Source organism: Microcebus murinus, chromosome 22 (assembly GCF_040939455.1).
Source record: "Microcebus murinus isolate Inina chromosome 22, M.murinus_Inina_mat1.0, whole genome shotgun sequence".
Classification (NCBI taxonomy): Eukaryota; Metazoa; Chordata; class Mammalia; order Primates; family Cheirogaleidae; genus Microcebus; species Microcebus murinus.
In genome coordinates, this window is record NC_134125.1 from 13,836,402 (window position 1) to 13,857,656 (window position 21,255).

The window sequence follows — 21,255 nt, forward strand, 5'->3', positions numbered from 1 at the left end:
AGGCATGCGCCACCATGTCCAGCTAATTTTTTCTATATATATTAGTTGGCCAATTAATTTCTTTCTATTTATAGTAGAGACGAGGTCTCGCTCTTGCTCAGGCTGGTTTCGAACTCCTGACCTTGAGCAATCCACCCGCCTCGGCCTCCCAGAGAGCTAGGATTACAGGCGTGAGCCACCATGCCCGGCTGCTAACAACTTTTATAAATGTCCACAAATCTTCACAGATAAAGAATAATCAAGTTCTAAAGGTCAGAATGTAAAGGGTTTTTTTTTGGGGGGGAAAAAAAAAACACACACACAAAAGTCCGTGTCATTGGTAAGTCTTCCACGGGTTATTACATGAGGATAGCAATTATTTCTTAGGGATGGGTCATAAATATAGCTGTGACAAGTTCTAAGAGGATGACTGCTCAAGAATTTATTCATCTGACATGCTTTGGCTGAATTTAATTAAATAATCACATGCTGAGTGCTTGCTACCTACCCAGCATGACAGCTTTCAGGATTAAAGGATGGCAAGGCCCCCTCTCAAAGGACCTTACACCACCAAGTCAGAAAGGCCCGTAACTAGACATGTACACAAATAATGACTGCTCTGTCAGATGACAAGTTTGACAAGAGATGTGGAAAAGAGAATTTCATCCTGATTAAGAGAAGATCAAGAAAATACGGTATTGGAATGTCTGGAGCTTTAAAAGATAAGGAGGACTTTGTTACTTAATATTCTTTAAGTTAAACATAAAAGGGTTCACTAACCTCTAAACAATAAATTAACTTTTTTATGCTTAAAAAAAAAATGGGAGCCCATTTCAGGGAACTCAGGAGTGTTCCTGAGTGGAAAGCGCTAGCCTTGAATCCAATAATTCTATTTCTATAAATATCTGGTAAGAAAATAATCACGGATGTCCACAAAGATTCATGTTCATCACAGTGTTATTTATATGGCAAAAAAAGTGGAAGAAGCTCAACTTTCCAATACAAATAGAATGATTAAATTAGGTACTTCCATGCAACTGTGTTTTTTTTTTTAGAATTTCATGTTCAAAAAATATTCAATAACTCAGGAAAAGCCTCTCATTATAGGTTTTTAAAAAAAGATGTAAAGCCGTATACATAGTAAGAACCTAAATTTATAAAAATATGTGTGTGTTGCATAAACATAAGCAAAGAGATGGCAAATAAATTCACCAATATAACTATGGGAATGGGTTACTAGTCATTTTTTCCCTTTACTTTTCTGTGATTTCTCTATTTTCTTTTCTTTTTTTTTTAGACAGGGTCTCGGCTATGTTGCCCAGGGGCTAGTCACAGGCACCATCCCACTGCTGACCAGCATGGGAGAACTGACCTGCTCTGCTTCCAACCTGGGCCGGTTTACCCCTTGTTAGGAGTCTGGTGGTCCCCTACTCCCAGGAGGTCACCGTATTGATGTTGAACTTAGTACAGACACCCAATCAGCATCAACAGCCCAGAATCCTTGGGCTCAAGCGAGCCTCCTGAGAAGCTGGGACTACAGGTGTGTACCACCGCACCTGGCTGGTTTCTCAATTTTCTGCAATGCCTTAAATAATAACTTTGATAATCATGAATTAACAAAGTTATAGAAAACACAAAATCAGATGGTTACTTTGTGTGTATGTACAGAAAGAACGTGTCTGAGTCTGTGTGTACAGACATAAAAGTTCTCTGATCTTCACTTCTGTTATCTATATAGCATTGAAGCATCTGTTATACATCTCCTCCAAGAGTATTGGATAAAATCTCTAAAACACTGGTACATCTCTTCATAAATATAATATGGAGCAGAACATGGATGGAACACATGTATCTCCAATGTGAAATACTGAGGACTGGCATGTGTCCTCAGACCTTATCACACCCCTGCACTTACAACCTGGAAAAGCTGAGCTGCCTATTTTTGCAGCAATGGAATGAGCATTCATCATTGCCACCAAGTACTTCCCAAGAATACTCAACATTAAATCCATAAAGCCTTCTAGAAATGAGAAGCCGTTGTGCACCCAGATCAAAATTCAGACTTCAGGGACTCAAACAGGTAGATGTTAAAAAGTCAGTGGCCAACCATGATAACCCAGGGCCCACTACACCCACCCACACTACAAGGATGTCCCACAGTGAAGCATAACCATGTGACATTTGCAGAGCAGTGAACATATGCGTGTGATATGTGTTTGCCAAGGATGGCATTCGAATTTGTACCAAGCAGGCCTTTAAGACGGGGAAACGAAAATGTCTCCCTAAAAGGGAGAAGGGATGGGCACTGACCTTGTCGGAGAGACTCTCAGCTTTCAGCTTCTGTTCTTTGAGAGCCTGCTGCAGGGCGAGAATCTCGGCCTTGTGTTCCTTCACTGCCAGCTCCACCACCTGGCGGGACTCGGTGATCCGCTGGTCGGCTCTTGCCCTGCCAGAAAAACACAGGCCTGCTTTCAGACCCCACCGTCACCCAATGGAGAAGGAAGCTGGCCCGTCTCTAATCCCACAAGCAGCCAAACTGGTTACAGGTCAAACAGATGCCCAACCTTGATTCCTAGTTCCAAATTATGTCTCCCTTTCCAAGATGTAATTGGACCCATGTTATGCTCTGGGTAAAGAGAAACCCTTTAAAAGATAAAGTTCTTCACTTAGAAAGGCTGAAAGGGAAAGGGCATTTCCTGATGCAACTGGGCTGAATAAGGATGTGTCAACACTATCACACCCTCCATGGGAGCAGAAATGGAACGTGGCCCCGCTGAAGAATCACAGGACTCAGATGACCATGGGGACCCCATTCAGGCAAACATTTCCTCTGCTTAAAGTACATGCAAGGAGATAAATTGTTTGGGTGCCCAGCAGGAAACTGAAACTTCAATCTGATGAGTGTATCCATAAATAACACTAAAGAACAGAAAAGCCAGAAGCAAACTGGAAAAATCACTTCCCTTCCCACATTTAAGTATTATGTTTTCCTACTTCCACTGGCAACAGTCTCCTTTCCTACTCTGCAAACTCAAGTCTCACTCAGGCCTCAAGGAAGAACTCAGATGCTCCTACCACTTGTTAGGAGCCTGGTGGTCCCCTACTCCCAGGAGGTCACCATATTGATGTTGAACTTAGTACAGACACCCAATCAGCATAAACAGCCCAGAATCCTTGCCGATATGCCCTCCATAAAACCTTGCCGATTTCTCCTTTTAGCAGTAACCTCTTCTTGTTTTGTATCCAAAGCATAAATGTCCTAGCATACCTCACTCTATTTTAGGTGATAAATATTTGAATGCATAGTTTATCTTCTTCAGTACTCTTAGCCTTTTGAGGATAAGGATTAAGAATTACATTTTCCGCATCTCAGTATCTCACATAATACCAAAATAAGGGTAGGAAAAAAAAAAAAAAGGAAAAGAAAGCCAAAATCTTTCACAATTGCCCTGAAAGCAGACAGGAAACAAAAGTCAACTGTTAGTCTTCCTAAGTACAGTTCATAATTACACCTTCCATGTCTGGTTGTGGATTTCTTCATGCTGAACCAGGTCCTACCCCCAAAATTATCTCTGAACGACCCTAGAAAGAGCCAAGACAGGAGCTGGACTTGAGGGTGGGAGAGGTCTATGTGACAACAGCCAGAACTCACAGGGAGGATGGGAGTAGCCCAAATATTCAGAGAGAAGCAGCAGCAGGAGACCTCAAACATCAGCCCCTCACATCAGCAAATACCAGAGTAGGAGGATGTCCAAAAGGAACTATTTCTACCATTTCTCTTGAAATGTAATTTCAGGGTTCTCATCTTTTGCCTCGAATCTTTTCTACCTCAACTGAACTCAGTATGGATAACACACCCAACAGATTTAGTTGAGTCTACTCTGGCCAAGTAAATGTGGGAGATACCAAAATGAGTGTGATACAGCCTAATTAAGTGATAAATATTTGTATATTACATTTAGTTTATGTTGCCTAAGGAGTTTGAAGAATCACAGGAGGCTGTGATTCAGAGGAAGGTGACATGAGCAAGGACATGAAGCATGGATATAATTCCATTGTGCAGACAGGAAGCCACAGAGCTAGCATTAGCCCACAGGGTGCCTTTCTGCAAACTGGAAAGAGGTGCCTGTTCTTCAAGACAAGTTCTTTCCATCTGCAAACTGTCATGACACACCAATTTTGTTAGAACCAAACACTTTCCTGCTATGAGCTATAAAACTGTCACAATAATTCTTCAAATCAATGACGTCATCAATGTGAACAGCACTTCCCAGAGCTATGCAGTGCACTGCCTGCAGTATCATGGCCCAGGCAGGAAGGGAACTCTATGCTGGGGGGACTGCAGAAACAAAAGTGGAAAAGTAGAGGGAAGATATTGCCTGAACTTACTATCATTTCCTACCAAGAAAGAAAGAAAAAAAAAAAAAATACTCAACTACTCTTGCAGAGCAGTGGTTGTCAACTGAGGGCAATTCCTCCCCTACTAGGGGAGGAATTGACACTGGGGACAATGTCTGGAGGCATTTTGGGGTGTCACAACTTGGGAAGGGGGTTTGCTACTGGAATCTAGTGGGTCGAGACAGAGGATGCTACTCGGGTTCCCACAATGCACAGGACAGCCCCCAACAGTAAAGAACAGCCTGGCCCAAAACGTCAAAAGTGTCACAGCTGAGGACCCCTGGTGTAGAGGGGAGCCACGTGGCCAGGATTAAAATGGTGACAGTCTTGCTACATGGTCACACTAAGAAACCCGGTAAGAGTGCTTCGGCAAAGAAAGCACCGAGATCTCTGCCCTGCCTCCCGGGCCTCTGCACGGGGTAAACAGACACCAGTCATTGCCACAGAATCCAACTCACACCATCCATATTTACAAGCAGGGCGACCACCCCATCCTGGTTTACCCAAGAGCCTCCTGCTTTTAGCACTGAAAGGCTTGTGTCCCAGGAAACTCTGCAGTCTCAGCTAGAACATTTGGTCACCCGGTTCACAACTCAAGCAGATCCTGCTGTGGTCACCTGTCACTGGCTTTCCGCAAACAGAAAGGCCCACCTGCTCTGTTTCTCAGTGTCCAGCATCCTCTGTAACTCTCGAACCCGACACTCGAACTGGGACTTCTCGTCACCGAGGACGCTCCTCCAGGCCTCCCACTGCCGCTCTTTTTCCAGCAGCTCGTCGTTTAGGGCCTCCAAATCCATGACCTGTTCTTCCAGCATCGTGCAAGTGGTCTTCAGAGCCTCCATCGTCTGCAAATCAGTACCACTGAGTTGTGCCTTGTATTAAATGAGGATTTCCTGGAGGTTACTTTTGTCGGGTCAGTTTCAGAAGAGTACAAGTTTCTATCTACAGTTTGAAACATGGTTTATCCTTTTCTTCTACAGCCTGAGAGGACCCAAATCAGGGACATTTCTGCCACCATCTAAGAGGTGGAACTCAGAGCAAGGCTTGGGGGAGGCGACAAAGGTTAAAGCTGAGCCCACAATGGCTTCCCAAAGCATTTGATTTTATTTTTAATTTTTTAAAATCAAAATTAATATGGGCGCAGTGGCTCATGCCTGTAATCCTAGCACTCTGGGAGGCCGAGATAAGAGGAGTGCTTGAGGTCAAGAGTTTGAGACCAGCCTGAGCAACAGCGAGACCCTGTCTCAGCTAAAAATAGAAAAAATTAGCTAGGCATAGTGGTGGCACATCTGTAGTCCCAGCTATTTGGGAGGCTGAGGCAGGAGGATCACCCTGAGCCCAGGAGTTTGAGGTTGCAGTGAGCTATGATGACACCACTGCACTCTAGCCAGGGCAACAGCGAGACTGTCTCCAAAAAAAAAAGAAAAATCAAAATTAGTAAGAACTACACACTTTTAAAAGCCATTTTTGAAACCCCAAAGCCTTGGAAACAAGAGATGATTGTACAAAGGGCCCGTTTAGTGGATGAAGCTTGATCTTGGAACCCTCGGGAGAAGGCACCAGGCACTCTTCCTAAAGTTCTTCTCAAAGTCCCCCCAGGACCTCATGAGCTTGTTCGCCCTCCTTACTTGCTTCTGGCTGGTGAGCTGCATCTCCCTCTCTGTGATCTCACGGCGGAGGTGGTCTACTTCACTTCGCAGTTGCACTATCTCATCGTTGGCGCCGGAAGCCTCGTCGAGTTGTTTGGACAAGTAGAAGTTTTGGTTGTTGAGTTCAGCGTTGTCCTCGGTCAGCTGGTTTAGCTGCTCCTCCAGGTCTGTGATTACCTAAAAGAGGAAAGGAAGCTAGTTACACACCAAGAAAATTCATTTTAAATGAGAAGCTGCTTCTAGAGCTCCTGATTTTTGAACCTACTTGACACAACGCAATCAACATGCAGCTCCCGTGTTTGCCTACCCAAGCTTAAGAGCCAAATTCAGGCTTCCATGCTCACCCGCTCTACACACAGGCGGTGGTAGGAAAAGACAAGACTCAGTTTTGCTCTACTCGGGATACATTTGGAAAAAATATGGCAAAAGCAAAATTAATCAAAAGTGACTACTGTATGGAAGGGGCAAGTTTGAATGAGCTCAAGTTAATGGACGGTAATATAAGGTGAAAAATGCAAATGTGAAAAATGCAAATTAAAGAAAGAGGAATAGTCTGGTATCACAATCAGCTAATTAAGCTAAAAATGCCCTTGACACCATCGATTTGAGACATTACAATTACAAATGGCCATAGTCTTAGAAAGCAAAATGAAGTCCTTCTCAAGGAAGATCAACAGGGAAGGACACTAAGAGTTATTTTAATAAAATCTCAAGCAATAAATTTAATTTCATGCAACAAAGGAAAAAAAAAAACTTAAGGGAAGCTCAGAATAACCCTTACAATACAATATTGTACTATGGCATCACTTTAATGGATTTTACTATACAGTTAGCTATCAGAAAATGGGAAAACCATATGAATTGCCATTTTATTGAGAGAGATTTAATCTGGTTTTCCTAAATTATTTCCCTGCTCAATGGCAGAATGACTTCAATTTCAGAGCATTTAGCTTTCCTATTCTCTTTGTTGAGGCTTTGTATTAGTGCTTGCAGAGAGCTTTAATATATAATACTTTAGAAGTTTAAGGGCAATTTTCTAATAATAGTTGGACTGAGACACAGAGGGACTAAATTAAATTTTATGTAAAAAAAAAAAGAAGAAGAAAATTAAAAGGAAATGCCTTTAAGCCTATGGTTATTCATTGTTTCCAATTTTCAAACCTAGAGTAGACTTAGTTTATGAAATGTTCCCATTGTTTCCATGACTAATTCCTACTTTAATTTCCTTTGACTATCAATTTAAAAAATCTTCCCAGGCAGACAGATTAAAGAACATCAATTGAGAACATTTGTCCAATGTGGCTCAGGAAATACAACTTTTCATTTTGTTAACTGAGCTGATAACCTTTTAATGTAATGGTCTGGTCGTCTAGTAATTTGCTTTTAATGTCAAAAGCCACAATAATTCCCAGTGTACTAGTCTGAGGTTTGCTGTCAGCTATGAGACAGGGAATAAAAATTATCTGGTCAGGTTCTTAGCTAAGACATCTTCTTTAAGGGGGGGAAATGGGAGGAAAACTGTACATTTGTCATTTCTAGTTGGCAGTTATGCCTTGTAGGGTCCCTGTATCAACTTTGCTATGACCTGGTTAAATCTTCTAAGACAAAAAACAATAAACAAACAACGCCCACTAGTTCAACTGGTCTCCTTCCTGTAGCAGTAAATGCATTCCTTAAGACACTTTTCATCCAAGAATGTAAATGTCCCCGTTTAAGTACTGTGCTTTCTCCTCCATCTTTCCCAGAGAAAAGCAAGATTGAGGCAAACTGGCCTAGAACATAGACCACAAAATGGATTCCGGAACCCCAAATAAGCCACCTTGAACTCTGCTGGGTTGGTTTCTCCATGTGTGACATAGAAGTAGATACTATATATGCCACATCTGTTTCTATTTTTTCAATTTTTTTTTGAATTTTCTTGCGTATTATTTGGCCTTAATAGAGCATGTGAAATATAAGGAATAAAACTTAATAACCATGATAATGCTTCATCTTTACAGGCTCTTGGGGAAGGAACAGACTATAGAAAATCTATTCACATGAGAATATATTATGTATACTAAATATATGCTAAATAATAATATATGCCAAATTATGCCAAAATTAATTTGCTTGCCATTCAAAGGCATATTTGAATGAGTACCCACTTTCTTTGCTTTATGGGGGGGATGCAATTTACTATGAGCCCATTTCTGCCACCTACTCTGTCTCCCCAATTTAAAGTGCTAAAGAAGAAACACTTGAAAAAAGTCAATGAGGTGTCAAGGTTATTAACGTCACTCGAATTGCGATGGGGCAATTGAAATAAGAAGGGTCCTTCTATTTTCCTGGTGTCAGCCAGTTTTCAAGGGGGTCTCATGTCTCTGATGTCTATCTCCAGCTTGTGACTGCTGGTTTTGTGTTTGGTCATCATCTCTATTTTGCTCACTTGACAAGAGAAGGATTTCATGTTTGTGTGAAGCATTCATGCAGAGACTTAAAGCACTGAAACTGATTTGGACATTTTAGACATACATTCCTTCTGGCCAAGCCATAACATGTTTAGTTTGTGGCCCTGTTTCGAGTTGCTGGCGTCATGGTATTACGCATTAGAGGCGCACACAAACACATATTATTGAGTTTACAGATATTAATTTGTCTTGAAACACTTAATAGTTTTTAAAAATGTATAATAATTGGCAGTCTTCACGCTGTCCTTTGAAGTAGGCATTATTTTATTACCATTTTATAGATGGGGAAATTGGAGCAACAGAGATGCTAACTTGCTCAATGTCACTGCTAGAAAATATTAATTAAAAAGCCAGAATTTGAACCCAGCACTTAAACTCCAGAATCTACAACTCTTACTCCCTATACTATACAGCCCCCTAAAATGGGGATAGAAATGTTTATTCAATTTTTCTTTCAGATCCTTGAAAACTGAAATGATGGAGTAAGATATATTGACCATTCAGGAAAATCCTTTTTGATTTTGAACCGGCAAACGTGCAAGGGCTACTTGCTGGCACTGGATATATTCTCTCCATACCCAGGGCAAATGCTCTGTTTACTATGAGCCTGTTAGCCTTCCAACCCCAAAGATAAACTGAAAGGCTGATTCCAACTTAGCAGTAAAGAAGATGAGGGTGATAGCTTCATAATGCAAGGGCTAGCAGAGCTTTCTTTTATGCTGTTTTTGCAGATGAGAGGTCCTGGTGCAGTTCTAAGAGAAAACAGGATATAAAAAATGATCTCCTCTCAGTGTCAAAAAAAAAAACAAAAACCTCTGTTTGGGGTGATCTGTTGCTTTTCAAGCGTATCATGCGAACCTCATGGTTCTGAAAAGTAGATGTTAACCTCTCACATCGGGAGACAGGTAGAGGAAAGTTACCAGGTAAATGTCCAATGACACATTAGGGGTTAAGGAACCAGTCAGATAGTGAGCATCGGGCTAAAAAGACACAGGACTGAGTACTATTTTAATGCCTAGTTCTTTTCTTTTCTGAAGGCAGCTATTTGCATATTATTTATTTTTAATCTTATAGCTGACAGATTGATTCATAATTAAAACTGTGTCATATGTTTGCCCACCAACTCCCCTCTGCAACAGACTTAGGTAGGGTTTTAGGTGCCAGATTGAATCAAATCCTTTTTTTAAATGTCTTCAAAATAAAGAAATTGTCTGCGCTTAAAAATCTTACTGTTCATGAGGTTTTTGGAAGCTGCTAACTGGGAGCTCCTATCAACTGAGTTACTGCGAGAGTTCCCACCAGTGACGAAGATGACATTTCCCAGCAGAGACAACCTTGGACAGTGCCAGGAAGTGCCAAACTCTTCCGAAGTCTCTTTAAGGTGGCCTTGAACTTGCCACTCAAAGTATAATTGAGCTCTCATATTGTGGCCAGATGCTGTTCTAAAACTGTGTTTTTCAAACTTTTTAAAGTAGAAGAGTCATGTTCCAAACAAAAGAGTATATTATAAGCCCAATATAATAAAATAACAACAGTAACCAATGTTGCTTAGTACTTTCTATGGACCAGGCCCTGTGAAAACATTTTTTGCATATACCCTCTCATTTAATTCACGCAGCAATTCTATGAGAGAGGTATTATTATCAAAGTCTATGACTCACTGTTTCCTGAGTTTTACTATCTCTGAAATTTGAAGTGTACGGTGTACTGGAACTAAGCAGCCATCTCTCTTCCCTCACCCAGCCCCTAAAGAGCAGCTATTAAATTCACTATGCACCCTACACTCAATGGCACATTTGAACTGAGGGTGTACAATGTTATCTCCATTTTGGAGACAAAGAAATAGAGGTTTAGGAGGATAATATCACATAGGTTACCAAGAGACCAATTCATCATCTGAGCTCAGGTTACATGACTCCAGAGCCCACGGCTCAGACCACTAAGCTACCCAGCTGCTCTGGCTGAAATGGGGGTAGGAGTCACTCTCTGGGGTTCACACGCATTTGGGAAGACCCCCAGGGACTTCTCTACAGAACGCCAGAGGTAAATGAAGCAAGAATTAGAAGTCATTTTTTCCAGAAAATGCAAATTTGAAGAATATAAATGTTACATAAGAAAGTAACCTACATATTGGTATAGTCCATTAAAACTAAACTTCCAATTTAAAATGTGGGGCAGGATGGACACAAAGGAGTAAAAGGATTCTTTGAGGATGATGGATAAAATAAAAATTTTATTTTTATCCCTCAAAAATAAAATTTGGATAATTTTATTATCCAAAATAATAATAAAATTCATTATCTCGATTGTTTTGATGGTTTCACAGGTATACACATTTTAAAACTCATCAGGTTATAGTACACCAATTATACCTCCATAAAGCTGTAAACAAAATGTTTTTTAAAAAAGTTCTTTTGCCAAAAGACTAAAAACAGAGAAAAGAGAACTCGAGATGAATGGAGCAGGATTACTAATGTACACATTTTAAAAACATCTGAATTTAAGAGAAAAAGTGTAACATAAAAAAAATCACAGTCATAAAATGATCTATATTTTACTCAGCAATCATTCACAAGCACATATAAAATATAAGCAAATAACTCTTGTGTCAAGTAAGAAAGAAACCAAGACAGTAAGAAACTAAAAATCTAGGGCAGAAGAATACCAGAACATGATGTACCAACTCCTCAAGAAAGGGAAGAGAGAGGGAAGAAATCAACAGACGTTTTAAGCCAGGCCCATCCTGATCCAACCATCACATGAGGAAATACAGACCCAACATCAGTCTGCCAGGTCCCTGCGAGAGCCAAACAGAGGCATATCTCGTGACCTAGTAATTCCAGTCTTGGGTATGCATGCACCAGAAATAAGCACTTAATGGCCACCAAAGGACTTGTGCAGGAATGTTTCCTAACAGCTTTATTCATCACGGAAACAATCCAAGCGTCCACCAGCAGGGAGAGTGGATAAACAAACGACAGTTCTACTCATACACTGGAGATACCACACAGTAAAGCAAAAGAACAAATTACTGACAGATGCAACAACATGGAGCACATTGCAAACAACTTAAGTGGGGCGGGGGGGTGGGGGTGGAGGGCTAAGCCCCAAAGGGCACATCCATTTATGATTCCACTTATACCAAGTTCAAGAATAGGCAAAACTAGTCTGTGTTATCAAAGGTCAGCACAGTGGTTATCCACGGGGCAAAGGATACTGACAAAGGGATGGGAGGGAACCTTCTGGTGGCTGAAAACGTTCTCCATCTTGATCTATATACTGTGGTTACACAGTTGTCTATATATGTAAAAATGTCACTGACCTGTACACTTAAGATTACTATACCTTATACACTGTATGCGTTTTTGCCTAAATCAAGATTTAAAAATACTGTTAGGACTTAACGTCTCATTTATAGCAGCTAAAGAGGAAATAAAGAGCTCAGAAAATAAAATATGCATGTGTTTGCAGGGGGGTTGTTTCTGAAACACACAGATGCAAGGACAAGATCACTGAGGACTAACTAAGAAAGTAAAAAAAGCAAAGACCAAAGAAAAAAGATGGAACATGAATAAGGATAACATCCCCGTCTTCTGAAAGGGGCCTATTTCAGTCCTTCGTTCTGATCAAAAATAGACTTTGAGTTCCCATTGACACTACTCTATTATATAACCTATGAATGATGCTTATCTGCTCATAGAATTTACTTCTCTCAATATAAATAACATCTCCCAAAGAGTCCTGCAATTTTTAACTTACATCTTAGGAAGCCAGATTCTGCCTGTTAGGAAGTTAAAATTCTAGGTCCTCAGAAGAAGAAACCTAGTTGGTCTTTCTTCTCTGCAGAGGTAGCAGGCTGGAGAAGTCTCGCAGATACAACTGCCCCTGGCATCTGGACAGTCTCTGGCCCCAGCTAGCCACGGAACCTTCCACATTGGGGCAGGAGCAGGGAGCTGCCTTGGGATTTCTGCTGTAGCTACTGAAACCTATTAGTGATTCCACAGTGAGAATTATTTTGGCCATTCTAACTATCCTCCTCTCCAGAATACAAAGAATGGTTTTGGTTTTTTAAAACCGTAAGAAATCCCAAAAACTAGCTATCTAGGACTCAAAAACTCCAAACAAGTTTGAACTCATTATCTGCTTCGAACTGTCAAGTTTGTAACAAACATCAGTCATCAATATTATGAAGATATTCTCCTTCCCTTCTCTGTTTCCATTTCACATTATTTTAGTCGATTTTGGTTAATGAATACTCACAGTACAGCTGTTACGAAGGGCATCAAATTTGCGCTGGATTTCATCTCTATGTGCCTAAAAGGTAAGAAGTTGATTATAAATTGTTCACAGAGTAGAATACAACTCTACATGCTGTGGGTCAAATACAGAAAATAGCAATTTGCCCAGAAAGGCTCAAATGCTGTGGTGGTAGTGCCAGCATCTGTTTTTCAAGGAATGAATTCATCAAGTCATCCCCAACATCAGAATTAAGTTACAATAACAACACAATGGTGTGTTATTTACACCACACATGCACACCCTGTACAAATATTCTGAACATTCATATTAATGCCTAGGGACTACAGAAAGAAAAGGGGGGGAAAATAGATGACAGTTTTACTTCTCTTCATTCTCCATTCTGTAAATATAACTTTCTCTCTTCCTTCCACCTGACTCCTCCCCAGCCTAGTTCCTGATAAACACACACACACACACACACACACACACACACACACACACACACACACACACAAGGACACACATACAGGACAAAAAGAGCCAGGACAAAGTACGGAGTTTCTGTGTGTTTATGTTGTTATCAAAAGCTGCAGAGATTCAGAAAACCCTCCATTGGTCTTTAATTAAACACATAGGCTTCCTCTGAGGAAAAGCTGCCCTAAAACAACAGCATTCATTCAGCTGACAAGGATTTTTTGAGTGCATATTATATGCCCATTAATTTATAAAGAAACAATTAGTCTCCATAGGAAAGTCTATAAGACAACTGAGTCAAAAATTTTAGAGCTGTGATGGTTTCTTTATAAATTAGTAAGTTTGTAACAGATTAGACACTTTAGAACAAAAGATTAGTGAACTTGAAGACAAAGCAGTAGAAACTATCCAAAATGAATACATAGAGGGGAAAAAAAGACTTAAAAAATGAACAGAGCATCACTGAGATATGAGACAACTTCAAATGGCCTAATACACATGTAATTAGAGTCCTCAGAAGATTAAAGGGCTGAGACAGAAAAAATATTTGAAGAAATGATGGCCATATATTTTCTAAAGTTGATGAAAGCCATATAAACCCAAAGATGCAAAAAGTTCAATGAACCCCAAGCACAAGAAACATGAAGAAAATTAATGTAAAGCACATCATAATCAAACTGCTTAAAACCAGCAATAAAGACAAAATCTTAAAACCAGCCAGAGGAAAAGACCCATTAAGAGAAACAAAGATAAGAAAGATGGCAGATTACTCCCCAAGGGTCTGGGGAGTGCAGAAGGGAAGCCAAAAGACAGTAGAGCAACACCTTTAAAGTACTGAAAGGTGAGGGAAGGTGGGGAAAAACCCTATCAACCTAGAATTCTATACCCAGCAAAAATATCTTTCAAAAGTGAAGGTAAAATAAAAACATTTTCAATCATACAAAAGCTGAAAGAATTTGTCACCAACAGATCTATACTATAAGAAATGTTAAAGGAATTCCTTCAGGCAGAAGGAAAATGGCAACCAAAAATTTGGATCTACACAAAAGAATGCACCGGAAAAACGGTAAAACAAAACAGAAACAAATAGTTGCATAGACAGATTCACAGTCAGATTCATAAATAAAAACTTATTCTTTAGAATCAGCTTCCTTTGTGGACTAATAGATCATATTTTTTTCCAAAACTCAATCTGCTTTTTGCCTAGCAACAATGAGAGATTTATTAATGTGATATGGTAAGAATACTATTTACCCAAAATAGGAATGTGGCTATCTGCATTACTGTTAAAGTCTCATCTATAACCAAGCAGCAGCCTGGCCCCAAGGACCACTCAAGCCCCTCTAGGGCATTCCATGATCATCAAGGACAAAGGGCAAGGATTCAGAATAAGGCCATTGTGTTAATCAACTCTAGGTCAGGGGTCAGCAAGTCTTTCCTTTAAAGTGTCAGACAGTAAATATTTTTGGTTTGCAGGCCATTCCATCCTGTTCAGAAGTGTAGCCATAGACAATAGGTAAACAAATGAGGTATGGCTGTGTTCCAATAAAACTTTATTTATAGGAAACAAGTGACAGACCAAATTGGGCCTGCAGGCTGTGTAGCTCGCCAATACCTGCTCTAAATGACTATTTGGTGTGAAATCTCTCAAAGACAGACAGAAACAAGAAGCTGAGGGTAGAGTTAATCCCTTCAAAGCATAAGCAGTGACTATAAAAAAAGCTCGCTGGCCTAGATATGGGGAGAGAAGCCCTATTCCACTTTCTTATAAGGTTCTACTTTCTTATTAACAGCAAAGTTTCTCAATAACACCACACCATTAAAAACTCACTTAACTGTCCCAAGGGAGTCTGAAATTTCAATCATTAATACTGATTCATTTCCATTAAAATTAGCCATTATGAGGCCTTTGGATCATTTCAACACATCAAATGGCAATCTTCTCTGAAGGCATAATAAACTATAGTCATTATGGCTTTTGATGTATTATTGATTGTGAAATTTAAACACAAAATGTACAATTGGCCCTGTTGTGGCTGCTAGAAATACTATTAATATAAGTACTTAACCACCGAACTGTAAGAAAATGGTAAGAGTCACATGCTTTATGTTTTTTTGAAATAAGTTGCAAACCAAATACACATAAAGGCAAAAGGTCAAGCAATAGTATATATTAAGCATAGTAAAACATATAAGACAAGGTTTGTATTCTCTCAGTGAAATGTTTGAGTGTTAAGTATTAGGTCTACAGGGAATTAATATTTATATTCTTAAAAATTATTGATGCCTCTCCCAAAGAGCTTTGTTTATGTGAGTTATTTCTAGCTTCATTTACCACAGTAGAAATTAAAACTGAGACATTATTCAAATATTTCAATTTTCTCTTAAAACAACAATAACATTGCTTTTGCACCATCAGTGCAAATGTTAACACAGTGAAAAAAATGCCAAATGACATCTTAGTGGTATTATGAAAATAGTCTGACCTGGGAACCCAAGAGGTCCATAGACGCACTGTGAGAACCACTGACTTAGAAGTTGGGTGGCAACAAGGTAGAATGGGTAGACTGCTGCCATCCTGGCGTGAAGACCAGACAGACACTCTCTTTTGGGAACATTTGTGCCTTGATTAATTTTTAAGCAAAGTTACAAGAGGAAGAAAGTAAATTATGATGCAGTCTTGACTGAGAGGAAATACCTGCAGAACTGAGGAAAGGAAAAGTATTTAGATGCCTGATCACCTTCTGGGATCCGTGATTAGGATTCTAGAATATTCAGGCTTCTGCGCACCTATCCCTTTCCTGGTGAAGGCAGGCACCAAACAAGGATGTCACCTTACAAGCTCCAATTTCACATCTTCCTAACATGCTGATGGCTTACTAATTAATTAAATACAAGGCTTTGATATTCATGTTCAAGATTAAGAGTGTGCGTTGACTAATGATCTCAGCAAATCAGAGAGGATGACTTTGGGAACCCATAATCACACCACAAAGGAAGAAGGATTCCTTTCATTAGTCTCTAGCTTTCAACTCTTGATTATTCAACGAAAATAACTTGACCGAATCAATAAAAGAACACAGGGGACAGGAACACAAAACTTGTGGCCTTGCTGGTGTACACAGAGCACACGACATGCCTCTACCAGGTGATCCCATTCAATTGTGCTAACATTGTGTGCTATAAAGTGTGCAGACTTAAATTCTCTTCCTCAAACGAAGGGATTACACGGAGTCTTAAACACCAAGTTCAGGCAGAAAATTCTCTTTTCTACCAGTAAGTACCAAAGTATCTTAAAAGCATGTTTCTGTTTAAAGTTGGTCTTAGCCTTGATTAATTCTCAGCTTTTAATGGCCAGTTGATTTTAATACAAATGCAATTAATTGATAGGATGGATAAAGTGAGAATGGGAAGAAAGAATGTGGTGGGAAGCGCAACAATGGCCTCCCAGCTGCTCTGCCAAGCTCCTTCCACGGAAAGCTTCAATTTAACTGTGCTCCATCTAATTTGGCCCAGGGGCAGAAGCCAAACAAGGTAACTGCTCCCTTCCCAGGCTAAGAGATGGCTGCCTCTTAAAATTAAGCAATAGCAGCCTATTTGACTATTCCCGAAGCTCGCAAGTCTCCTAGGAGATTATTTTAGATCCAGCTGATTTAATTTGACTGACGCTTGCACAGGGTCTGAACTTGGGCCTCGAACAATGAGAAAGTCAGAAAGTATTGCATTTGTGACCACCTTCTCTTTTTCTTGGAAAACATGCTATCCATAACCAGAGTTATGGGACATAATCAAGAAAGCGGGGGGGGGGGGGGGGGGGGGGGAGCCCACAGCCTCAAAACTAAACTGGAGCAAATTGATACAGAGTTTGGATTTCCATAGGATGTGTGTATAGCCTGCTGTTTAACCGAAGGCACCTCTGCCATCATGTGAACAAGCCCTATTTTCCACGGCATCTTCCTCTGCAATGGCGATAGAGCCTAGTTTCTAGACCTACAGAGGTTTGTTTCTTCAGTTTTTATTTTTTTTTTTTTAAGAAGATGCTTTGAGGCGGTGATCTCATCTAACTAAATTAAATCGTGACTTGCTGCTGGGCTAGGCTTCCTGCAGCCACTAGACACAGCACATTCCAACCAGCACCAAGACAGGATTTAGAGGACTAATTTCCCCACAGATAAGAGCAGTGACACGTGCTCTGTTTTATACCTTCTTCCTTCCGAACAGGGACAGGATAAGATACACAGCCACCACTCCCTCCCAGTTCCAGCAGAGCAGCAAGATAAATGTGTCCTTCTCAGCTGCTCCGAAGTAAACGGATTTGGGGAATTACAGGCCAATCCCCTAGGGAGAAAAGGCTAAAGACACAGCACTGGGCACACAGCAAAGGCTCATTAAATATGGATTAAATTACTGATGTCTCTCTTTTCCTCACAGCTTAGGTGTTCATACCGGCAAAAATACTAACATACAATGCATTAAATATAATAGTGGTTGAAACTTAAGTGTCTCCCTTCAGGAGCTAAGAAATGCTATCTCTCTGTCTCTCTCTCTCCACCCACCCAATGCCAGCAAATGCACAAGCCTTCTTGGCATGAACTTGTACATATAGATTTCATTCCCAGCTCCATGTTTGTCTTACATATACTTATTTTCTCTTTGCTTTGTCTTTCTTGTTTTGTCCTGTTTTATTGTTTTGTAGCTTTCCAAACTGCTTTTAGTCCATTATGAAACAAGGCAGAGTACAAACAAAGAAATATGATTATTTTTTTCCAAACCAAACACTGGTTCATGTCATGAGCGTTGTCATAGTGATGATGAAACTTAAAGTTGCAATTGACATGTGAAGTTGGTGTAAGTCCTGGAAAACCCAGGGTCCACAAACGCCTTCCATACAGGAGTTATTCTGTACCCCTAGCATCGCGGAGGCCGCTGTGCCTCCGGCTGGTCCCATAAGGACCCTGGCACTGACAGGTCACATTCCCAGTTTGGTTCAGATAACGGGATACTCAATCCCAACAATGGGCAGTAACTTCTAAGAATGAAACAAGGTTAAAAAAAATGCATATTACTTTTAAACAAGGTAAATCATAAGCAATGAATGCACATGGTCATCTACAGAAGTAACTCCACTCTAAGGGAGGTTTAGAGATGTTTGCTGATGGAGATCGGGACAGCATCCAAGTTGAATCAGAATGAATAAGGGACACATTTAGGTACCTTATAATAAACACTAAACCAAATCAGCTGTATTGTGCCCGGCCCACAGGAGAGGGCACCCTGACCAGAAGGCGTGAGTGTGCCCCGTCCGCTTGGCAGGGACAGTATGTTTCTACGAGAAATGCCATGTGCTTGGTTGACACTAGCCATTAAAGCTCATTCAGCTTCCTATGTTCAGAGTCAATGTCCACCAAGGAGCTTTCCAAGAATAACGGGGTTTTCTAAGCACACTTCCCTGAATGAGAAAAAAAATGCAAAGATTGGCCATCCACAGGGCCACAGTCCACTTGGCAGTGGCATTTCTCCCAACAAGCTGGTAAGCTGGCATTTTAGATGTGAGAGTCTTGTGAGTTTTGCTAACTGGGGTCAGTCCCTTTGAGAATGCTCAACTGTGGGAAAATGCCATCCCCCCCACCAAAACCCCATTCTCGGGCTTGTAGAAAGAACAAACTAAGGTCTAAATCCAGTGACCCCTGCAGCCCTTCAAGTTCCACCTCCTAAGAATACTCTCAAGCTACGTAAGAGAAGGGAAGCCAGGTCCCTCTTAGAGAAAGAATCTTGCATTCAGTAGACTCTTTGATATAAAAGACAGGAAGCAAAACCTACAGCTTTAAAAAAAAAGTAGCATATAGAGGTTAACCAAAATAAAAACATGGTAGAAAGACTACTGGAAGATATAAGATTATTATTTTTTTAATGATTATTATAAATACAAGTAGAAGGACCAGGTAAACAGACTTTGTTTGGCTGAAACCAAAATTTAAAATATGGCGATGATCATTTTAAAAAGAAGGAAGACACGTAAACCAGGAACTTTTGAAGATGCCAAGGAAAGCTAAGATATTACCAATCAAGCTAGTATACTAATTCCAATGAAGAAGAAGCCTATGAAAGCCAACTTTCTGCCCATTAGATATCTCTGTGGATTGTTTTTTCTCTCCTGGAATTTTTTCATATGTAGGGACGGGGTCTCGCTATGTTGCCCAGGCTGGTCTGAACACCTGGGCTCAACCAATCCTCCCGCCTCGGCCTCCCAAAGTTCTGACATTACAGGCATGAGCCACCACGTCCAGACCTCTCAGGAATCCTAAGAGTGAGCGAACAGACCCAGCACCACACCCATCCCACCCTCAAGGCGCTGCTCTCCTGACCTACCGTGAGCGCCTGGATCTCCTCTTCAGCTTCCGCTGTTGTCTCCTCCAGCTCTGTCTTGGCCTGGCGAAGCTGGCTCTCCAGGGCCGCCCGAGCAGCCTGCAGGGCCGTCAGCTGCGACTCACGCTCCTGCAGGGACAGCTGCAGCTCCGTCAACTGGCGCTTCAGCTCTAGTTTCTGCTCCTCGTGCTCTAGGCTGACCTGAGAGGGAGAGACACAAACCCTTGGTTGGTAGGGACAGAAGAGGAAGTGAGGACACGGCCTGCTGCTCAACCTTCAGCTGAGACCTGGTCTTGGAACCACATTCGCAGCACTCCACGGAGGGGGAAAATGCAATATGATGGGTCTGACTTCCAGGCATCTCAGAAATCAACAGAGTGAGAGCATGTAAGAGGCTGCATCTCCCACCCATCCCTTACTTTAAAATACTCAAATGCCTGGGAAGGCTTCAGGAGAAAAACCACACAGCAAGAGTTACAAATAAAAATTATGATGATTACTTGTATTAGAAAAACATCCAAAGGTAAATGGATATAAATAACATCATGTTGGTAACAGGGACACCTTTACAATTGGAATGCTAATGAAACCACATACTGAATTCTATTTATTTTAGATATTCTTGCTCTGATTTGTTCTCATTAGGTAATCTGAATTAATGTCACACTTTACAAGCTAATCATTCTTCCCTCCATCTGCTCATCCATCCATCCATCTACTCAATGTTTCAGGTATTCACGTAAGAAAAATTGACTTAGCGATTTCTGTGTAATAAGGAACATGGAAGTGAAAGTCTCTGCCTTCAATTTGGGGAGGAAAATGAAAACGAACCATTACCATATACTGTGGTCAAGTGCAATGGGCAGGACAAGTAGGGACACTGCGGGAACACAGTGGAGGGGTAGAGGAGCTAACTCTGGATCTGTCCAATTCTAATGAAGAATTTACAGGAGTCAACAAGCAGGTGAGAAAGAAAGAAAATTCCAGGCAGGGGAAGCAAGACATGCAAAGGTAGGCAGGGGAAGGAGATCGTGACACATCCACTGACCTAACAAATGCTGACAATGTTGTCCTAGAGACCAGTGCCAAGCAAGTCAGAGATGCTTGCTGCCCTCAGAGAGCTTCCTGTCTAAGGGGATGGCCAAGAGAGCACACGGTGACGAGCAAAGCACAGAAGGCCATGGGGATACACAAACGAGACTCAGAGGGTCAGAGAAGGCTCCCCAGAAAAGGTGACACCTAAATCCCAAAGGCCACAGGTGTGAAGAGATGGACTTGCAAAAGATTTAACCTGGAGAACCAATAGGATTTAGTCATTAATTTGAGGTGGGGCGGGGAACAAAGGACAGAGAGGAGTCAAGGTGACGTCCAGGTTTCTGGACAGGTGAATTACACACAGAGAGACCATTGGCTATGGCAGGGAGCAGAAGAGGAAGAGCCAGTTTGAGCTGAAAGAAATTCAGTCTTGACATGCTGAACTGGAGCCCCATGGGAGACATCCAAGTGGAGATGTCTAATGTCTGCTGTGACAATGGCTTAAACTCAAGAGAAAGGTCTGGGTTGGTAACTGAGATCTGGAGAGCCCGAATAAAACACTGATAGCTGAAGCCACAGCTGTGATCTCTCACTTGTGGTGATGATGATGTGACAGCAGCAAACAGGTTCCTCACAACACTGTGTCCAGGCACAGTATTGACTCA

General features: G+C 41.1%; 1 protein-coding gene across 9 annotated transcripts in view; it reads right to left on the reverse strand.

The window, feature by feature from the left end:
- The window catches only part of CIT (citron rho-interacting serine/threonine kinase), a 164,922-nt gene that overhangs the window by 36,318 nt on the left and 107,349 nt on the right, over positions 1–21,255 (reverse strand). For 5 of the 9 annotated variants that reach the window (XM_020283111.2, XM_012756541.2, XM_012756543.2 and 2 more), the window contains 5 exons: positions 19,559–19,756; positions 12,737–12,790; positions 6,006–6,203; positions 5,029–5,222; positions 2,290–2,425 (listed from right to left, as the gene is read on the reverse strand). In XM_020283111.2, the coding sequence (XP_020138700.1) occupies positions 2,290–2,425; positions 5,029–5,222; positions 6,006–6,203; positions 12,737–12,790; positions 19,559–19,756 (780 nt within the window). Of the gene's footprint in view, positions 1–2,289; positions 2,426–5,028; positions 5,250–6,005; positions 6,204–12,736; positions 12,791–19,558; positions 19,757–21,255 lie in introns of all 9 variants that reach the window. The other 4 variants (XM_075996614.1, XM_012756539.3, XM_075996611.1 and 1 more) reach the window with 1 other exon arrangement.